General features: G+C 40.7%; 1 protein-coding gene across 1 annotated transcript; it reads right to left on the bottom strand.

Moving 5' to 3' along the window:
• Positions 1-747: 747 nt before the first annotated feature.
• LOC142380687 (basic helix-loop-helix transcription factor scleraxis-like) lies at positions 748-13,341 on the bottom strand. Its single transcript, XM_075466584.1, has 4 exons — positions 13,026-13,341; positions 11,617-12,755; positions 11,126-11,342; positions 748-1,415 (listed from the first exon to the last, which is right to left on the bottom strand). Exons 2-4 carry the CDS (start codon positions 12,003-12,005, stop codon positions 1,377-1,379), a joined length of 645 nt encoding a protein of 214 aa, XP_075322699.1. The 5' UTR covers positions 12,006-12,755; positions 13,026-13,341; the 3' UTR covers positions 748-1,376.
• Positions 13,342-21,364: the final 8,023 nt, after the last annotated feature.

Raw genomic sequence — 21,364 nt, 5'->3', positions numbered from 1 at the left:
GGTTAAAAAATAGGGGATGGATGGATGGACGAACGGACAGACGGATTGACGGACATATGGACGGACGGATGGATAAAGGAACAGACAAGGTAAAGAGAAGGTAAATGGTTTGAGACTGAACACACTGGAAAGCCATCACCAACCAGACTCTGGCCAGTGGCACTCTTGGGAAAAGAGAGGAAGAGCAGAGGAGGAGAAGAGAGAACAAGCATGTGGAAAGGTAAAGAAGAGGACAGTGAAGGGACAAAGGCAGATGTCCAAGTAGCCATACCTGCAGATTCAATTTTACCTCCCCACCCCCCCCCCCCCCCCCCCCAGCCCCCCACTTCCTTTTGCTCCTTGAATCTCTCTCGTCTTCTAGACTGTCTTTTTCTGCTCTGATCTCAAGTCAGTACAACAGCTGACAGATGAGAACTGTGTCCACGCAAAGGAGAAGAAAGAAAACAGAAGGAGCTTGTGAGAAACAAGAGGGTAAAAGCCCTGATTAGGTTTATGTAACTTTAGGCTCACTGTGGTGTTTCATTAGTGAAGGGATTTCAATGAGCTATTGTCTGTCGCATAGCAGCAAAAGGATAATAAAACCACAATTTGCTTTTAGAATATGTCTGCATCCCATCATGAGTTTAAAATGGAAACTTTTACAAAGTTTATTGGTTGGAACTGGCACGAGTTGGAACAAGATTTGAAATTATAATATGTCCAAAAAATGTGATTTACTACCAGATTAACAAACACTTTATTGGTCAGCTTGAGTTTTCCAGTTTCAGAAAAAAATTATTAGAAATAACCAATACCACCATAGTTCCAGCATATCCTTTGTGATGATATAAATCATGTCAATAGCCAATGTTTGTACCTTAAAACAATGCATACTGTTCGTCAAAAATGTCATATGCCTGTTAAATAACATAGTCTCATTATATAATTAGTTATGTTACATAAATATACATTTATATTTCAGTTTAAACATTAATAACACACAGTTTTGTATGAATACTAATTTGTGAGTTTTTGTTTTCTGATCATGTGCCACAAATTCTTGAGACTCAGAACAAAGAGTCCCTGAACACAGTAAAAAAGTCTCTCATGAGTATGATTGAAAGGGGCTTGATGATCTTGATAAGGAAGGGAAAGCCTTATGAAACCACTGTTGAGTTTCTCATGACTGTAAAACTGAAAAAGTTCGTTGTAAAGAAATACAAAAGGCAATAAAAAAAAAGCTCTTTAAAAAGTCCTGGAAGTGCTACAGAAGTCCTTTAAACGTCTTTAAAATGCATCACAGGACCGGTCAGTCTTCAAGCTGCAGTGACTGTAAAATCACTGAAAGCCCTGTCAGAGTGATGAGCATTTTATCCGTGTGGTTTGCGCCCTCGTTGTTAGCTTCGGATGGTTGTCTTCCTGTCTCTGTCTTTGTTCTGCGATGGGGAAAAACAAAAATCTCACATCATCAAGGATTCAATACAGATAGCGTATATTAAAGGAATTGTTTTCAATTGGAAAGTGTCAGACAAAAAACTCTTGTAAAAAAATTAGCTTAGCTTTGCACGAGTATTGGAATCAACTTGGAGAAAACCACTCAAACACTTTGTGTTTGCTTTTCCTCAGAGCCAAGCTAGTTACAGTGTTTCCCCCTATACAGCTGTTGTAGGTAGCTTCTGGTTAAACATAGAAACTCTGAAGTTGGTTTGACCATCTCATCTAACTAGTAACTGGAACAACTCATTCTACTCATTCTCAGATTCTCATGAAAACTCTTGTTTTCATGAGTTTTGATGTGTTTTATCAACCATAACCTACTTCACATGTTCCTAGCAGATGTACAAAACAACAACCTTCACTGTAAACTCTTCATGACGAGGTCATGAATTTGCACGGCAGAAAAATGTTGTGCACTTTGTGGAAATAGACACCGTTTTACATTAATCACCAGCACAGCAAATGAGATTGATTTTGTATGTACACAGCTTGTAGTTGTTAAGAAAGTAAATTAGCCCTGAATGTGTGCAGTAAACTCACATAAACACATTCCACACAGTAGCATACAGCACGACTTGTGGTAGCTTGGTAGAGAAATCAACGTTTCTTTAATAGGATTAGAGGCTGAACAGTGACTTCACAAGCTCATTTGCAACAGCAGTGCATGACGATATGCCTCCCATTTATCTGTGGTATCAGAGCACAGAAGCCTTGATTTCCTGGCTGGTGAGGAGACTTGCGCTATCTGGCCAGGAAAATAACATCACATTTTCCCTACTCACCTAACCTCTTCCCCGCTCACTGCTCAGGCCATCTACCACTGCATTTCCCAACAGTCAAGGGATTTTAATGAACATTTTTTGAGTGAAATACGACACACTTCACCTTTGAGCTGATGTTTCAAAGATTATTCATGGCTGATGACTGATTTAAGGCTGTCAAAACTTAACTAGCCCTAACATTGTCTTTCGCTGACAAACGTGTACAAATAAACTTCTATTTACTGTTTTCCTAAGATAATTTCCTTTCATTTGCTGGCTGACTTATAGTCCTTGGAGAAACATTTTCACAACCCCTCTGCACCACTGTCCTCTTCTGACTTTACTCCCCCCCTCTCATATAATCTCCACTAACCCTCTCTGCCGCCCCCCTTGGCCTCACTCTCATCAGCCCAACACCTGTTACACATTTCCTCTCAGACTGAGCACAAGGTGTAGGTGTTTGGAAAAATCTGTTTGACTGACATCAACAAAGCTGTGTAGGTGTTTGCAATGGTATCAGGCAGTAATGAGAGAGTGAAATCATGGGATCTGGACAGGAATCAGTCCTCCCACTGACTGACGTGAGACATAGAAACTTATCGTGAATCCTTCCTCCAGCTGGACTGAGCAGAGTGTCATTATTAGACTAGACATAAACCATTAGCATTTTAGAGTTGGCTGCAAAAACAAGTATGGGCAAACACAAGCAGTATAATTTTGTTTGGAATGCGTGAGAAAATGTTTAAAAGCAGCTACTTCACGTGAAGATTTCATTTGATTTCCAAATGGTTTTCTGTGAAAGCCCAAGGTTTTCACGAAATTATTATCTGTATATGGCAATTTCTTAACTTAATGTGTTTACTATTTACCATTTTCGATGACCGAGTTGAAGACTCAGGTACTGCCCTTTTGCAATCCTGCCCCCTGATCTGATCTAAGTATGCCATTTAAGATCAACATGAAGATTTCGAAGGCCAGGTTAGATTAATGATGTGACCATTGTCCAAAATTATTTGTCAGATAGGCATCAAAGGCCCCATCCAAATCAATCCCCTTGGCCCTAACACTTTTGGGGACTGAGGGATAGTGGTAATAAACACGATCAGGATCCTGTTGTCTCGTTGAGGATTTCAACCCTTATTCCTCCATTCTGTTGTGCCACTACTTAATGACGTGCACACAAAACTAAATGTAAAGCCAAGAAGGGAATTGGGATTGGGCCAAAACCTTTTTGAGAGAGAAAGAGTTCCACACACAGCCTGGGAAACTTTGGCTTCACCGTAGCATTGGTGTTATCATACTTGCTCCCAACACGAACTCTCAAATCAACAGCTGGAAGACACAAGTGCAGCCGTGCTCTTCGGTGTTTGTTGGAAAGTGCTGTGGAAAATTGTAGGTATTTATCAGAGTAAGGAAAAGTACTTGAGGCTGGAGGAAGAGGATACACCAAAAATTTCACGTAAAACCTGTGAGTTCAAATTGGATGATTTACCAAATTACATTAAATTACAATGGGATTAAAATGAGCCATCCCGTGTTTCCCTGCAAGCACTCAGTGACAGTCTAGGAAGCACAGCTGTAGCTGGTGAGGGCGGTTTAGCTGGCGCCTAAAAGTCAAAACAGGAGGATGGAGGAGGGGTTGCTGTGAGGCTGGCCTGGTAGTCAAAACAATCTCCTGAAGACTAATAGAGCATGGCTGGGTGACATCTCTGCTCTCTCTTTACTCTTTCAAAACACACACACAGAGAAATACCACAACTTCCCCAGGGGGTGATTTGTCCAACACTAATATGATTACCTGATGATGTTCACTATTGATACGATACAAGATATCGCCACACTGGAACACTATTATTGTTGTATCATGATAAAAGCAATGTCTCTCTGCTATGATGTGAAGACAATATCTTATCAACTCACAAATTCAAGCTTTAATATGGTTTTTCCAAAACTCAATCTGGCTGCTTCTTTAACCTATAACTGTGGGTTTTTCCATGCACATTTTCTTATTTTTTTCCTGTGTTAAGCTGGTCTGTCAAATACAAACATCTAATTTAGTCTCTGGCTGCATGAGGACAGGACTGACTAGTTGGAAAAAGTAATTCCACTTGGGCACTGGCTTGCAATCGTATAAGGAGATTGGTATTTCACCATGAAATGAAAACTGGTCGTATCCTTTTAGATTATTGAGTGAAAATATTTAAATCTGTGTCAGCGCCTCGGGTGGCTTATATAAGCTGTAATTACCCTCATAAATGGCCATCAATTAGAAAAATAACACATTAGACATTTAGATTGAGCTAACTAACAAGCCAAATAGCCCCAGTCTGCTATTATGTGGCTTGGACACATCACACATTCATGTTCTCTGTGGCTTGGTGCTACGCATCCCCGTGGCTTCTGAAAAACACCTGATTAATTTTAGATCAGGCAGCCACACGTGTATTTAATTACTCCCACATTTCATTAATATGTTTTAATGACTAGAACAAAGCTTGACCTCATTTTCACCTGTCCCAGATGACTTCATTTTTATACATTCTGCAGTAACTATCACTTTATCACCAGTGCTAAGATGTTCACCATGAAACAGTCGCCTCGTCATTACCTTTGGCAGATATTGCTTTTAAAAACCAGCATAATTAAAACCACCAACTTCTGCTTCTTTCTAAGCTGTGTTGTAGGTCTCCTTGCCTGGCTCCATTTTCTATAGTTGTGTTTTAATTTGCTCTGTGAGCAGCTCTTTCCCCAAAGACCAAATGACAACAGACTGATAGTTTTGCTAATAGATTTTGCTAGTTATCTGACCCGACTTCTTCTGTTGGTGTTAAATTAGGGTTTAACTGCTTCCATCTGTGCTCAAAATATACAGACAGGTCCACGCTTGAATGCACACAGTCATACACAAATCCAGGCACACACACGCACGACACACTAAATGTGGGGGGAGAATATATTTAAAAATTGCCTGCAGTATATGAGCTAACTTCGATGCACCTCATTACCATAGCTTGAAATGAGAAGCACAGAGGCGACGCTCTTTGCTCATGAGGCACAAAACATTAACTTCAAGTCGACACCAGCATTATCAATTAATGAGGGTAATTTAGTTTTCATCTATGACATTGAAACGTCAGCTTCATGAACAAAAGTGATGTCATGTTTTTTCCAGTGAAAACAGTCTAATGTCCAAATAACTGTAAAAAACCGCAGTCATCAGCGTGCTCCTGCACATGTCCTATCTGTGTATTTAAGCGCTCTTTAGGTGCACGGTTCATTTGGTCTCTATAAAGAAGCAAATTGTAGTTTCAGCACAGTCTAAAACCAACTGTGCAAACTGGACGATGAATAGCTAAGTTGATTATCCCGCTGAGTCGTTGGCTTTCTCTTTCTCGCTTCTCCATCTCTGTTTCCACAACTTCCTGCACACCATTAGTTTAGAAAGTGTTGAAAGCACGGTCGTGATCCAGAACTCCTTAACTAAATAATCATATATGAGGTTTTTTTTCTATGCAGTCTAGATAGAAGAACTTAACTGCTGTCTGAGTGAAAGGACCAAGGGGGGGAAATGAAATGCTTTTGATGAGTCTCTGAGTGTGGTGAACTCTACACAAGTGCGTGCCCACATGTGTGCATATGTGTCGTTTGTGTGGGTGTGAGTGTAAGCACGGAGGGCGTTTCACAGAGAGCGGTTTCCAGGCTCCTTTAACATCACCATCAAAGCCCAACGTCAATGTGTTTCTAATAGCAGCCGCTGAATTAAACACTGGCTGTACAGCCTCTGCAGAGGATAAATCATTTACAGAACAATTAGCTCATTTGTTGCTTTGCTCTGCTCTGCCAATGACTTCCAGACGCAGAGAGTCAGCCAGCGAGTGTGTGTTTATAAGTTTAGTGTGCGTGTGTGCAAAAACAGACAAAAGTCACTCTGGATATGTCAGTCACGTCCATGTCATTCAAGAAATCATCGTTCTTGTAGCTATCTTTCTGTCATACACACAAATACACGCACACTTAACATTCATTTGTTCTCACGCAAACGTGTACGAACAGACAAGTGGAGATTAGTCAGTTTCCAGTTACACGGTGCAGATTTGGACCACTTTTCTTTCCATCCGCCCACAATAATCATCACATATAAAAGTTTTACAGCAGCCAATACACAAATTAGAATTGCTCATAATATTAGGAGCAGTAAATATCATTTTATGTTTGATGTTTCACTAAATTTACGCTTCTCTTTCTAATTTCATGAAATTCCAAATAAATAAACCCATCAAGACAGAATTAAATTGGGGCTGTGTCCTGGGACGCCTGTAAAATTAACCATTTCAAAAAGAATATATGTCTATTTACAGTAACCACATCATAAGTAGCATATTCATTATATTTTTAATTATCATTTTTTCAAATTTTGTTTCCAAACATAAAATTTCTCTTAACAAATGAGCTTTTTAGCATTCAGATAAAAGGCAAGCTGCATGTGCTGGTTATATACAGATAAAAAGGAAAAAGTTCTGCACGGTCGCAGTCACTGGCAGGTGGTTTACCAGTTTCTTTCTTTTTATTTTTCTTTGCCATTGAATTGAATTGACCCATTCCTCATTTGTAGAAAAAAAGAAAATAAGCCACAGTTGTGGAAAAACCTGTCAAACTGCTGTGGCCTGAAGACAGAAGACAGAAGATGACAGATTAGCAAGATTAATAGATCTTAATATTATTTAGGAGCTCTGCACTGGTAGCTTTGAGCTGCCTTCACCTACCCCACAGCACACTGGAATAATCAGAGTGGCTCAATTCAAGTTCATTAAGAGTGACATTTCATTTGATATTGACTGAAGATTCAAAAGTCTTAGTTATTAAAGAAAAAGCAGAAACTGCAGGGTTTTCCTGCCGTATGTTGAATCCAGGCACCTGACAGTTGCCCTGACAGCAGAGGGAGCGCGGCCTTACACAGGATATCTGCATCAATCAACCAGACAGCACAGGGATTTAAGGAGCGCCCAGCTCACCTCAACCCTCTATCCTCAGCCCTGTACAACTCATTTACAGATGTAGCCATCAGGAGTGCCCCCCTCTTTTTTTTTCAGGTATCAAAAGCACCAGTACGCAAGAGCTGCTCCCTAGATCATCCATGCCAAACTGCTTCTGGTTCCACCACATAAGTTTTTCAAAAAGTCCCATTTTGTGATTTGGATATTTATGGATGATCAAGGAATAGCTTGGCCTGTGATTAAGAGTTGCTGAAGAAAAATGTGCTATTATGTGTGTCTTTACCGGAAAGCTTATTGCAACTTGGTGATGAAGAATTCAGTCTAGAGGTTTCAGTTTTGTGCTGGAATTACCACAATGAATAAAAGCAACAAAACTATTCAGCTGGTCTCACTGCTTTGTTTCTTACCTTTATCCCGGTGAGATTGCACATCCACACCAGTGTTGTTTCTCTAAAGGAAACCTCTGACGTTTGAACTTTTTCACAAAAATTAAAGAATGAAAAACTGACTTGTGAGTCGACAGAATTCCTTTTTGTCTAAAGACATTTAGAATAACTAAAAAGTGTTGCACCTGACCTGATAAGAGGTCTTTTTTTAGCTCGTAAAAAGTCAACATTTGAAGATACAGACTTTCACAGTGCAGCAACAACTTTTTTTAGTATCAGTCACAGGTAAACTACCCGTCCATGTCGAGGGTGAAAAAATTGAAAGTCATGCGTCCAGTTACAGATTGATTTTAAAGCTCTCTGAAGCACTTGGATAAAGTCACGTGGATAATCAAATCACATTTGTATTCACATCACTTCTCCACAGAATATGTAATGTGCAACAGTTAGCACTGTGTGCAGTAGTCATTAGTAACAAGACTGTTTGTTTTGAAACAGTTATACCGTAGTCACACATAATAAGAGGAAATTACCATATAGTTTTCTCACTTTCACCCTCTCCTGCATTGGAAATAAGTGTAACTGAAGCGGCTGGTCTAAGCAGAGCTGACAGCTGTGATGAACCTCAATGGCCGTGAAAACATACAAAGAGAGAACTCAGGACAAAAACTCTCATTTTACCTCCACAATCGTTTCCTCTCTGCAATCACCAGCACTGATTCTGCCCTTTAGCCCACTTAAACACACTATTGATATTTTCCAGGTAAAATAAAATCCTCTCAAACAGTCACCGTCTCCACAACTGTAGTAGGAGTTTCTATCAGTGGAAGTGCAACATTTATTGTCCAAGTTAACTCCTTATTCTAAAATTTACTTCTCTGCACGTCTGGATGTAATTTGAGGAGAGGCAGTAAAGGTTAAGTTTTGTGATATCCTATGTTCTTCTCATTAGCAATAAATTGCATTAAATGACCACCACTGGTGCAGCTAATGAGTACGGTATTCATATCCACAGCCTGGTATATGTTATTCCTTTCTGCATGTAAGCATCCATCATAACCTCAATAAACGCATAATCTACATTTTCAGTCATGACTGTTAAAAAACTCCAGAACCTTACTGTTTTAGAACATTTCTGAGCTGTTATTTAATGATAAAATAATGTGCATCAGATCCATTCTCCCTTGTTAGCAGACACAGGAAAATACTATGGGCTGTTATTGTTATTACTTTGTTGGTGTGGCTCTCACAATAATAAGTATGTGGATTGACACTAACTTCATAATTTAGTTATTTAATTGAGTCAAGGATGAGTAATTTTAAAAGCCTATTCAGATTGAATTGAACTGGGAGTCAAGACAGTTCATTATTTCTTTGTGATATTTTCAACTTGCACTAAAGGTACATTTGTTTCATCTTCCTTATATATAGACATTTAACTCCTTTTCTATTAAATAAAAATCTATACATCTTTCACCGGCTCATGCTATGTCTTCTCATTCATGAGTATTAAAGATTTCATGAGGGAAACCAAGAGACAATCAAGAGACAATGACTTTTAGGTAAATAGTAAAGGTATTATTATGTAGCACTTTTCTAGTCTAGTTGACCACTGAAAGCGCTTCAGACGGGTTCACTTCATCATTGGAATAAACTGCATTTGGTGTAATGCACATGACTCACAGGAGAGAACAGTGAGACTTTTCATCGAGCAAATGGCAAACAGTGAATGTGACTGACAGCCGGTAACACGTTTGAGCGGTCTGACATGAGAAAGTTTCAAAATTGTTTTCTACGCAGCATGCATTTACAGGTCGGTCATGCATCTGCAGTGCTGGGTTGACAGCAGTAGATAGTATTACACAGCTCCAAGTGACAGCTCTGACCTCCATCAGCCTGATCGATATGCACTGAGGTGGAGGGGGTCACCAGTTAAAGAGGTAAAAGGTAGAATAGAAGGAGACGTGGGCTAGAACAAAAAAGGAGGAAGAAGATAAAAATGACAGAGTCAGGGAGGACAGACAGAAGCCAACAGAAATGGAGACAGATGAAAGCGAATGAGACGGGTTTTAGGTCAGTTATCTCCCAACTGAATGCGTCTGGGCTCAGACACTGAGGACGTCTAGCCTTTCACTCGTAGAAGTTCAGAGGGGAGCCAGGAGGGGGAGGAGAAGAGGGGAGACTCACACTGCTGAGACTCAGGTTATCCTTCAGCTAAAGGGTCTCTGGGTTTGGACACTGAGGAGGGTATTAGCTTTCACACACTGCTGGGGTAACAGGGGAGTCTGCCAGATGTCAGCTCCTTACCCATAAATCCTGCTAAATGGGCAGCAGCTATGGTTATAGAGGGAGAGCTGAGTGGACGTCAGCTCTCTATCATCCTCTGTGGTGTTTGTCAAAATTTGAGCTGGGCCCATAAATATTTGATTTCACTCAGCTGATGGCAATTCTTCATTCCCTGTTATTTCTCATCAGACCGATGACTTTCTTATGTGAGAGTGGTCTTGATTATATCAATTTCCTGTGCTGAATCAATCAAATATGGGCAGAAAGGTTCGCCCTTTCCGTCCCTGTGTTTTCGTGTAGATCAGCCATGCAGGAGGGTTTGATTGTGACTGAATCATCAATTACGTTTTTCTGAAATAATGCTTTGGTTTTTCGTCTATTACATTTGGTACCTATTGTAAGTGTTGGGACTTTTAGCTCCTGTGAAACAAAGTAATTGCTAGTAACTAGTATGTGCATCTCAGGTCAGTTCTTCAGCGGTTATGATTAAAACCTTGTCTTATTCAAGCTGACGTCAATACATTCTTGAAATTATACACATGGTTTTGGATGGATTTTATGCGCTCCCGGTCATAAATCTCCCTGTGTATAAATACCCTTGTAAACTTTAAATTCATATTTTTCATGTGCATTTTGTCTTGGTTTTTGGGGGAAAAAAGGAAAAAAAAAAAAAGGCCGCTTGCAGTTTGACCAACATCTCTGCCAGGCTCTCTTTTAGCTCCTCTGACAGAAAAACAATCGCGTCAATGGAGTGTAATTTACAGGCGTTTTTAGAAACCACCTTGAACTTTCAAGCCAGCTGCTCGAGTAAAACCAACCCCCAACAGTACAATAATACACAGTCCTTCACCCCAAAAGTGGTGTCTAAAAGAGGTTGCACTTTTACAGTCCCTCAGGGCCAGTCAGGTTTACAGGCACAGTCACTGATCTCAGGTCAGCTTTTAACACAAAACTGACCTGTACCACCACCCAGTGTCTATGATCAACTCGCTCTTCTGCTAAATCTATCTTATTTTTCTGTTTTCTAATTCTGTAAAAAAATTCACAAATTTAATGTAAAATCAAGGCAGTCATAAGCTTTATTTTTTATTGTTTGCAAATTTTCTGCCGCTTAGGTTTAAAAGAATGTGGAAACTGCTCTGTTTTATTGGAGCGCACACTATAAACACTATTTTTGGTTTGACCTTTTTCGCTGATTTTTCATGTACTTTTTTTTGCTCACCATTTTTCTCTGGTTGCTGAGGCAGAAGGTACAGATGTGCTTGGGCTGAGCTGATTGGTCAGACCCTCGGCTGGGGGAGGAGCTGACGTGGAAGAACGGTGGTGAGGGAGCGTGGCACGGCTGTCCGTCGTGGAGCCCTTCACCCAGGAGCAACACGTTCCCCAGGTGGCTTATGTAGCTGCTGGCCAAGCGTAGTGTCTCGATCTTCGACAACTTCCTGTTATCATAAAAAGAAGTCAAATTTCAAAATGTTATTTAAGATTAAGTCACACTGCACATTTACACTTTTTTTTTGTAAGGTGTCACTTCTAGACTGAACATACAGATAAAGATGTTGAAGATGTCTTGCTTTATAGTAACCTAGTGACACAACTTTCCTAATACATATTATCCTGTTTTCAAATACATTTTTACATTAAAGGCCATTCCCTAAAATTGAAGGTTAATCAGACAATGTGTCATGACACGGTATGACTTGTGCAGCTCTGTACCTGTCCGCAGGCTCGGTGGGGATGAGTGTGCGCAGCGCTGTGAATGCTGTGTTGACAGAATTGGTGCGATCTCTCTCCCGAGCGTTGGCTGCGGTCCTCTGACGAATTTCCCCAGGGGGTGATGAGACTGGGGGGCCCAGTCTCCCTGCCATGCTCCCCATGCCTCCACCCCCTACGCCCCCGCACATCTTCCTCTTCCTGTTCATCTTGATATGAAAGGCAGATGGTGACGATGAAGACAGGCGGAAGGCAGCAGAGTTGGAGGAATTTTGCTCCTCAGAGCCTGACCCCTCACTTCCATTCTCATCATCATCTTCTGAGAGGAGAGCGATGTCGCCGTAAAGGAAGCGGCCCGCGGGGGGAGCGGTGCGCAGCATGGCAAATGTCATCTTCAATGCGAGTGTACTGATCAATCCTTTGGAGAGGTCCTCAAGTCAAGCTGCAAGCTGTTGACGTGCTGATTATGTTTAGTAGCAGAAGGAGCTATGTCGCCAACTTAGAGTGATTTTTGCTTAGTTAGGCTTCGTTTATAACCTTCCTTTACTGACAGTGAAGCATCAGCAAGTTGAGGTCAAGTTGTTTGACCTCAGATCTGATGCAGGTTCCAGATCCTTGTGGTTCTCTCCTACTTTGTATTTTTTTTAAAGAAATAAAGCTATGAAAAAAAAAAAGCTTCACATCCCAAAAATCAGCTTCTCCTTCCGTTATTCCTTTGGAATAAAGCTAAACTTGAAGTAAAAAACGTTGAAGTCAAAATTTGCCCCCTTTTTCTTTCCTTATTCAAACTTCTTTCTCTGTCCTTTGTTTCCTTATTTGTATGTTTCACTCCCAGAAGCCAAACTAGTAAAAACTGTTCTGTGCCGGCAGCTTCATGCTCCTTGCCTTCTATTGGTCTCCCCTCTCGTCCTTCTTTTTCTCTGCCTTTTTGCTCCACGTGTGTCTGCAGTCTGAGTGTTTCAGTCCGTCTCTGGTCTTATTGCCAGGGGGAGGTCCAAAGGACTTCCTTGCTCCTCCTTCTGAGCGGTGTGAGTCCCTCGGCTGCTGTCTAAAAGCAGGCCAGAGAGACCGGAGGCAAGAGGCAAACCATCAGCAGGAGTTTGTTTTGGCTGCACGCTGATGTGTTCCAGGGGAAATCCACCCTAAAACAGTATTTGCATCACCGTCAAAGACCTCAGCAAAACATACAATCCAATCAGAACAGATATAGTTTACAGATAGATAGATAGATAGATAGATAGATAGATAGATAGATAGATAGATAGATAGATAGATAGATAGATAGATAGATAGATAGATAGATAGATAGATAGATAGATAGATAGATAGATAAAAATAAAGGTTTGATCAGCCACTTCATTGACAGTGATATCGTCTGTAGTTTATTTGGTGATCAAGTTTGCCTTTCTCACCGTCACCAATCCTTCCCTCTGCTTTCCCCTCAGCGTTTGTCCCTGAACAGTAGGCCGGGAGGCGGTACAGCCACAGAGTTGGAAGCTGGCAGGCCAGACTGAGCTCGTGAATGAATCCTGGAACTGGGCTCATTCAGCTGTGGCCGAAAACTTTATATCTGCTCAAGATGTGGCTCTCAGGGACCTGAAAGTAGTTTACTCTCAAGGGATTCAGATGTTTCAGGCTGGTGTGTTTGGGTGATGAAGCCAAGGTGAATGGATTCTTGGTGAAGGGGATCTACTCCTTCACTCTCTTACACTCCCTTAAACAATCGGTCTTCCTCTGAAAGGGAAAAGTGAATAAGAAGAGACAACAAAGGGAGCAAAGACAAAGGACTGGAAAAAGTCAAAAGCAGGAGTAAGCATGGCAGGACTGAAGGGAAAAAGCTCAATTTTTGTATGTATTTCAAGACGTATTGGAGTCAAACTTTAATTGCTTTCACCACTTAAAGTCATGGAATTTTATTAACCATGATTGTGCAACTGAGTGACCTTTACATTTTTCTTCCTACTGTAAATGCACATTGGTTAAAGGTTGACAACCTACGTAAAACTCAACTCTGAAGACCATGATCCTCAGTAGTGCCTAACTGAAAACTCTAAACCCAACTGCCATTGTTGGTATGCCTCTTTTGTGTAGGTTGGCAACAGTAAGCTGCTGCTGAAAAGTAATAGCAAAATGAATAATCTGTCAGTTACACAATGTTACAGTCAGCATTCATCACTCTCAATTCCTCTGCCTTTTTTTTTCCTCATGCGTCCAAATTTCTCCCTCCCTCCTTCCTATCTGTACCCTTCAATCCGTAGTGTTTATGCTGTGGTATTGAGTGAATGAACAGAAGCCAAAGCTGGTTGCAGTGGTTGATTTTAGTACATACAAAAATTGCTTGAAACAGTAAGGATAGATGCGAGCAGAGGAATAGCTTCATGTTGGAGTCAAGCCTCTGTCTTTCATTGAAAGCAGAATGTGCTTACATTTTCCTCTTGCTTGGTTTTAAAAAAGAAAACACCAAAACATTAAGTTTTGATCATTCTTAAAGTGGCGATAAAGTAAAGCAGTTCTGGCTGTCTAGTTTACACCAGTTGACATATATTGAAAATGTTCAAAGAACTTTAAATAAATTACCAATATTCCACCGCAACACTTGTAGGCTATGCACTTTGATACAATAGAAACATGAACCCCCACCATCATTGGAAACATCCAGCGATTGGACTGGATCTCAACTTTCCAAGTGATCCTGATTCACAACAGTTCATTTTGCTTTTATACTTATATAAGATGTGCAAATAACAAAGTCTTCAATGAAAGTGAACCAAAATATCAAAACCACCAAGCAAAAACAAGCTTAGTCTTTCAAGAGCCAACACTGTCGTGCTTCAGTTCGGAGGGGCAGTTTGGATCTGCTTCTAAATATTATTTTCTTTTGGCATGTTTCACTTAAATTGATAGAGGTTGTGAAGACAGACGGAATGTGGGGGCAGGCCATGCCACAGAGCTGCATATGTGGATGGGGTTATTAAAAAACTGTAGTTTACAGACTGCCCATATATGTCCCTGTGGGGCATTTATTCGTGCTGGCCTAAACGACCTATAATGGCATTTAGAAAAATATGCTGCCTATAGTGGTCATTAGAGTAGCTGCATGTGAATGGTCAAAATGCTTATATAGAGGTGATGGTTGCATTGCAAAAAGTGGTTTCCCTTTTGTCCAAACCATGAGCGTTAGGACCCTCTTTTTCTAACCCTGAACAATGAATGTTATTGCCTAAATTTGACCACAAAGTGAGGGAAAGTCTTTCAGTGCTGTTCTGTTGCTGACTCAACGTAACTCAGAGGTGAAAAACCTGTTCTCATACATTGGTTTTGAACTTATGACAGGAAGGCACAACCATCCATACTTCCTTCTTATGAAGATTCTGTGGCTTCTTCAAGGATACACTTGAGAATAACCTGTATAATAAGTTTGTTAATTACTATAATAATAAGTTAAAATTTCCATTTTGCCACCTGTGGAGGTGCTACTTTATCTGACACCGGTAAGAGGCCTATTTAAGATGTGAACACACTACATATGCGATCACCTCAACTGAAGGACTTGTTGCTGGTTTAGCAGAAATATTATCTGATTACTTTCAACTGCCAGAAAACAAACAAGCCAGAAGATCATCACCCACATAACTTGATTAAAGTCAACACAGTCTGTCTGTGTATTTTTGACTTTGCACTACGCTGTGGAAATGTTTTTCCAAACCATGGGCCACTACACCCACTGTGGTCCATCATTACATGCATTAACATGTTCTTCCTCAAATTTGCATCTCTTAGGAGAATGTGGCTAGTCTAACACAGCATCCATTTCACTCTGATTCACTGCCTGCAGGCCTGAACACTTTTGACTGGGTATAATGTTGAGTATGAGTCTTTTTAGAAGCACAAGTCTGAATTTCACTGAGGAATGTTGTATGAAACGGACAGAGCTCCATTACAGCAAAAATAATGGTGTAATTTACATAAAACTACATAAAAATGTGGACCATAGTCCACAACATGGTCTCTGTTTTACGTGATGATGTTGAACTAGCCTCTTGTGGAAAGTTCTGGCTGTCAGTCAGGTTCCTCTACTGAAGGTTATGGTTAAAATGACATTTGCAATCTAAAATGTAAAGTGTAGATAGTCACCATTACAGTTAAGCTAACAGTCCCACAATATTATTGTGATGGGCAAGTGGATTAATGTAGGGTATGCACAGGTATATGGAGTATACCCACATGTCATCATAGAGTGTACCCAGTTCTAAATTACCTTGTGAAGTGCATCACATTTATCATTGTGCTGCATGTCAGTTTGTTTTCCTAAGACTTGACCTGCCATTCTCTGCCTTTCAGTGGATAGAAATACTGACTCTCACTAGATAGATTGATTAGGCTGGGGCACTTATTTCATAATACTTACTCCGTCATGTCAAGCAGCAGCAGATGTATGACTGCATTGCAAGCATTACTGGTCCATCGTTTAATAACTAAATATATCAAAGCACTCTTAAATGTTTCTTTTATAACAAAGGGTTCTTATCCTTTGCTGGAAAAGACACTTAGAAAAAAAAAACTGGGATGGAAAGTAAGAGCATATCCACTTCTCATGGCACCACTATACCACTGAGAATAAGCATGTGTGGAACTATGTGGTATTTTTAAGAGGTTTTTATACAGGCTGAATTGATCTCACTTTTTAAAGATTAATTAGGAAAAAGAACAATTCCTTTTCACACTTACATGATGATTTGCTGTAGTTCTGTTTTTCTTATAAATTTGGTATTTGGATAACCTGGGAATTTATTTAATCTAGCAGAGTAAAAACTGTTCCACAGTTTGTATATGTAGTGTGGTTGCCAATGTCATTGCTCTATTCAGCCCTCACTGTCTGCCCTGTCATAGAATAGAATGCCCTTTATTGTCATTATACATTGTACAACGAAACTGGAGAGCTTCGCCTGTGCTCAGTGCAAAACAGTAACATCATATCATATATGTACCAGATTGACGCATAGACCAATAGACTCAAAACTGATAATAGTATTCAGTTATTAACTCTTGTTTTCAGATGGTGCCCCAAAAATTTTGTATTTTTCATCAATTATTTTATTAAATAATCATGACTGTCCATAGAAATGTATCAATAACTGCTGTCACCTAAGGTAGCTCCCATCATATCAGCAACAGTGAAGAAGTGAGGGAAACGGGAAGTTATCAAGGAGTGTACAGAAACTGTTTGAAAAAGAGGATAAGAGAGACCAAGAAGGTGTACAGAAATAAAGCTGGAAAACTAACCTAATGAGGACAACATGTGGTATGTGTGGTCAGAGATGAAAAAATAAGATCCCAGACTTTAAGAAGGGGGCGGGCAGACTGATGGAAATCTGGACAGAGCAAATGAACTGAAGGTGATTTTCAAAAGGTTAAGTTCAGAACAACACTCATTCTCCTCCCCTGCCTCCAGCTATAGAGACCTCATACTCTCCCTGGACACACAGCTTCCTTGTTACACCTCTACGGTGTTATCCTGCACCTTAGTCATGGATCTTAATGTATCACTGGAGAGGTTTCTTTTCTTTTTGGCTGAACAAACTGATAAAGAAGACTAGCTCTATGCTGAGGACAACTCTGGAGCTGGTTATGCAAAGAAGAATATTGCAAAAGCTGTACAATATAATGGACAACACTGCGCACCCTTTACACAACACAGGGATTAAACAACAAACTATATTCAGTGAGAAGCTTCTTCAGTTCCACTAAAACTATAACAGTTACAGTTAGAACAACTCTTTATATAGACTTTTTTAAATGATTGATGACTAATAACAGTATTGGTTCTTTATGATGCAAAATAATGTTACCATTTTGGAATTAATAGAGTTTTATTCAATTTAAAATATGCAGCCATATGAAAAGAACTGAAGTGTGTAGCGGTAATGGGTTTAAGAGCAACTCCCTTCCCATGTGACCAGACTTTCAACTTTCTTCCTTCTCATTCAACTTTCTTTCATCCTTTTCATGATGCTTATTACATACACATTTCTCGAGAAAAATGATCACACACAGTATATGAATTTTGAAACTAAGTGGTTTTCTCCTTTAAAAATGCAGCAGCAGTAGTGGTGGCAGCAACACAGTAGTAGAACACCATCTGATAGTCATTACCCCTGCCGTCTCCTCCCCCAGCCTTTCCCCTCCTCGTCCCCTTTTTGCTCGATACTCTTTTCTCTACTCAGACGTATTATTCATTAGTCTGATGAAAAACACCCAAAAACTTAACTGGGCCCAATCTAAGTCTCATACACACACACGCATAACCAACACAACGACAGATATACGGAACACACCCACGGTCCCAACCCTGCTGAACCACTCTGGCACGGGTCAGGGACCTGTCAAAACTCGGAAGCAGGTTTGGACCTGTAACGGTACCAGAGCGCAGGCGTCTAGCAGGGGAGACAAACTACAAGCAACTGAGCTATTTTTCGTATGCTTTGGATGGTCTTTTTAAGCCTTCCCTGAAAGTGAAAGAAGGTCAACAGAAAAGGTTTCTGGATTTGTTATGGTGCCACCGTGCAGACTTTTAGAGTGGGTCACCACCAGAGTAATTGTCTGCTTTCCACATCAGGGAGCACAGAAAGAACGACAACAGGAAGAAGAATAGGAAAAAAGGAGGGAAGCTGGAAAGCAGGGCAAGGAAGAAAACTGGGATAGAAAAGAAGGAAATAAAGGAGGGTGAGCAAAGAAGACGAAGGGGAGAGAGCTGGTGGCCGCCTGCCAGTGCTCCAGACTGCATGGTGTATTGCATAGGGAAAATGGTCGGAAGTGCTCGCCCCCCAACTTGCACCCCCCACCACCACCACTAGCCCCAATTTCAGCCTCATTCAGCTTGAGCGCCAGCCACACTCTACTGTGTTTCCCAAGAGAGCCAGACTCTACAGCTGGCCTTATTAAACCAAGAGAGGCAGGGAGACAGAAAAAAGAAGCAGAAGGAAAGAGAGGTCACACAACTGGAAGACATCAGTTGAAACCGTGCTCGCTCTCTTAGTTTTTTCCATTCATATCCCGTTTTATGATGGAGTTTCTCACAAACACGCTTGCGGTGCACTGGGTTCAAGCACACAGTAAAAAGCTATTGTTTGATTTGACATCCCTCAGAATGCTGTAAAACAATGAAACAAATGCTGGGAAATTAAAGTCTGTGTGACTTTTATCTCGTTTGTCTGAGTGCGTCTGAAGGCTGTCGTCATACATCTGAGCCCTGCTGTACGAGCGTGCCGCTTCTAGTTTGTTGAATCTCACCACATTTGTGAACACAGAGGGGCAATAAAAGAAACTTTGCAGGATGGAAGTCTGTTTCCAATCCATTATCTGGTTCTCATTTGGAATTAGCTTAATTTCTACAGCATTTTGTCTGAGTTGCCATTTAACCTTGAAAGGTTTTTGTCACATGTGCTCTTTGCTTTATAATGACACAATCAAACAAATTTACACCTGCACTGAGTTTCTCCACAGACAGCTTCTGGCCACTGATCTACTCAACAGGAATAACTGTGGGTGAAGCTCAGTGCTCAAGGCCCTCTCACCTCTAGTTCATATCAAGTATCAGGAAAGCATTACGCACTCATTTTGTGTGCTGGGGATTCAAATGAGCAGCACACTGAAGAGTAACACACCCTTGTTATTATATGTTGTATCGACAGTCTGTTCTTTTTTGAGTTTGGTTGTGGGGTGTTTCAGCACCAATATACTAAGCACTTTGTCTGGGACAGCCTAAATATTTGGCAAATGCTACTTTTAAAAAAATAATTAATTGTTGTTAGTGCTTGAATGACAATGGTACATTTTTTCATGACATACACAACCGATACTCACCAATCACAGCACTTATGGCCTCTAGGTTCTCTGTACGCACTGTATCCCTCACATGGAGTCCACTGCAAGAACCTATGCATGTGCACGTAATAGAAACGCACAATCGTACGGCCTTCTTTTTCCTAAGATATCCAATTCTGAAATGATCATAATAATCTTAAAGATAATGATATCTATGATTCTCATAGTTAAATATGTTGTTCAAATCTCTCTCCAGACAGTGATTAAATCCTGAAGGAGTAACCTATGATCATCCAGACCATCCAGATCTCCTGAAGCAGATTCTTCTTTAGTTCTTGAGGACATGTCGCCTCTCATCCATGAAAATGATGCCATGGGTCATTTGCTCACATAGGTCACCCATCCATCCATCCATCCATCCCTCATCTTCCGCTTCTCTGGGGATCGGGTCGTGGGGGCAGCAGCTTAAGCAGAGAAACCCAGACGTCCCTGTCCCCAGCCACTTCCTCCAGCTCTTCTGGGTGGAACCCGAGGTGTTCCCAGTCCAGCCGAGAGACATAGTCTCTCCAACGTGTCCTGGGTCTTCCCCGGGGTCTTCTCCCAGTGGGACGGGCCCTGAACACCTCACCAGGGAGGTGTCCAGGAGGCATGCTAACCAGAATGCCTTAATCCTGAAGGAGTAACCTATTATCATCCAGACCATCCAGATCTCCTGAAGCAGATGCTTCTTTAGTTCTTGAGGACATGTTGCCTCTCATCCATGAAAATGATGCCATGGGTCATTTGCTCACAAAGGTCACGAAGCGTAAAATTTGTGATGTGTGCTTTGTAAAAAGAATGTATTTTTAGCCCCAACCATGATCATTTAACAACCCTTTAAATCTTATAATTCGTGTCATAACGTTGTCCTGTAAACTTCTGTCCCTACTAACAGGTGAAGGGAAGCACTGCTCATATGAGCATTTCCTTATCCCAGCAAATGCCATTCTGAAACCTTTTGTTTAAGAGACCACTATGTGTAGGACCAAAAAACATTTCTTTTACAACCCAATCATACAGTCATGGACAAATGCAAAACAAAGTAGTAAAGTAGAAAAGCAATTTATCTCCCCCCGGAGATAAATCACGTTTACCTGTCAACTTTAACCACTGGAGCAGCCACTGTGTCACTTACCACAGCAGAAGGACAGTTGGCTCTATGAATGTATAAAGCATTAGGCTGTATGTCCGAAAGGGTTGCCCTGTACATTGAAAACTGCCGCAAAAGATTTTGGTTCAACTTTTGTTGATTTGGGAGACTGTAAGACTGTATGAGAGTATTTGTAATCTGCACCGTAGCCACATTAACTGTGCATGGATTTGTTGATATACAGATTGGTCTCCACCTCCACCACCATGGCTCACCTAGATCACGTTGGACCATACCAGCTCATCTTCAATTCTGTGATACTATGCTACACAATTGCGAATATCAATTATTGAAGTAATTAAGCTATACATATTCATATGGAATTGATTCTGATGCAGAAAAACACAATGAGTTATACAGGGTAAGCTGTATGCTAATGTCTCTAAATGATATATTTTCTTGATCCATTGCTGTATGCAAAGTTTGCAAAGCAGATCATAGTGTATGGGCTTTTGGCTTGTCAACACTTTCAAACAGCGAATAATGTGTTGTTATATCAACCTTGTTCCTTTTGGCTTGCTCTGACGAGTACCACTCTTCAACTTGAAGTGACAGTTTGTTAGGTTTGTTAAGTATGAAATGTTGGAAATGTCAGAATCCATGCTGTTGTTTTCACAATGCATTTTCAACATTCCTGTTTGACTCTTGATACAGCTTGTGGCACGCGAATCATGATTTCCATGATCATAATGGTGTTCAAACTGTGCTCAGTTACAGTCAGCTGACTTGCCACACTAT

This window comes from Odontesthes bonariensis, chromosome 5, assembly GCF_027942865.1.
Source record: "Odontesthes bonariensis isolate fOdoBon6 chromosome 5, fOdoBon6.hap1, whole genome shotgun sequence".
Taxonomy (NCBI): Eukaryota; Metazoa; Chordata; class Actinopteri; order Atheriniformes; family Atherinopsidae; genus Odontesthes; species Odontesthes bonariensis.
The sequence above is the reverse complement of the archived record's forward strand: the minus strand, read 5'-3'. Positions and strand labels throughout refer to the sequence as shown.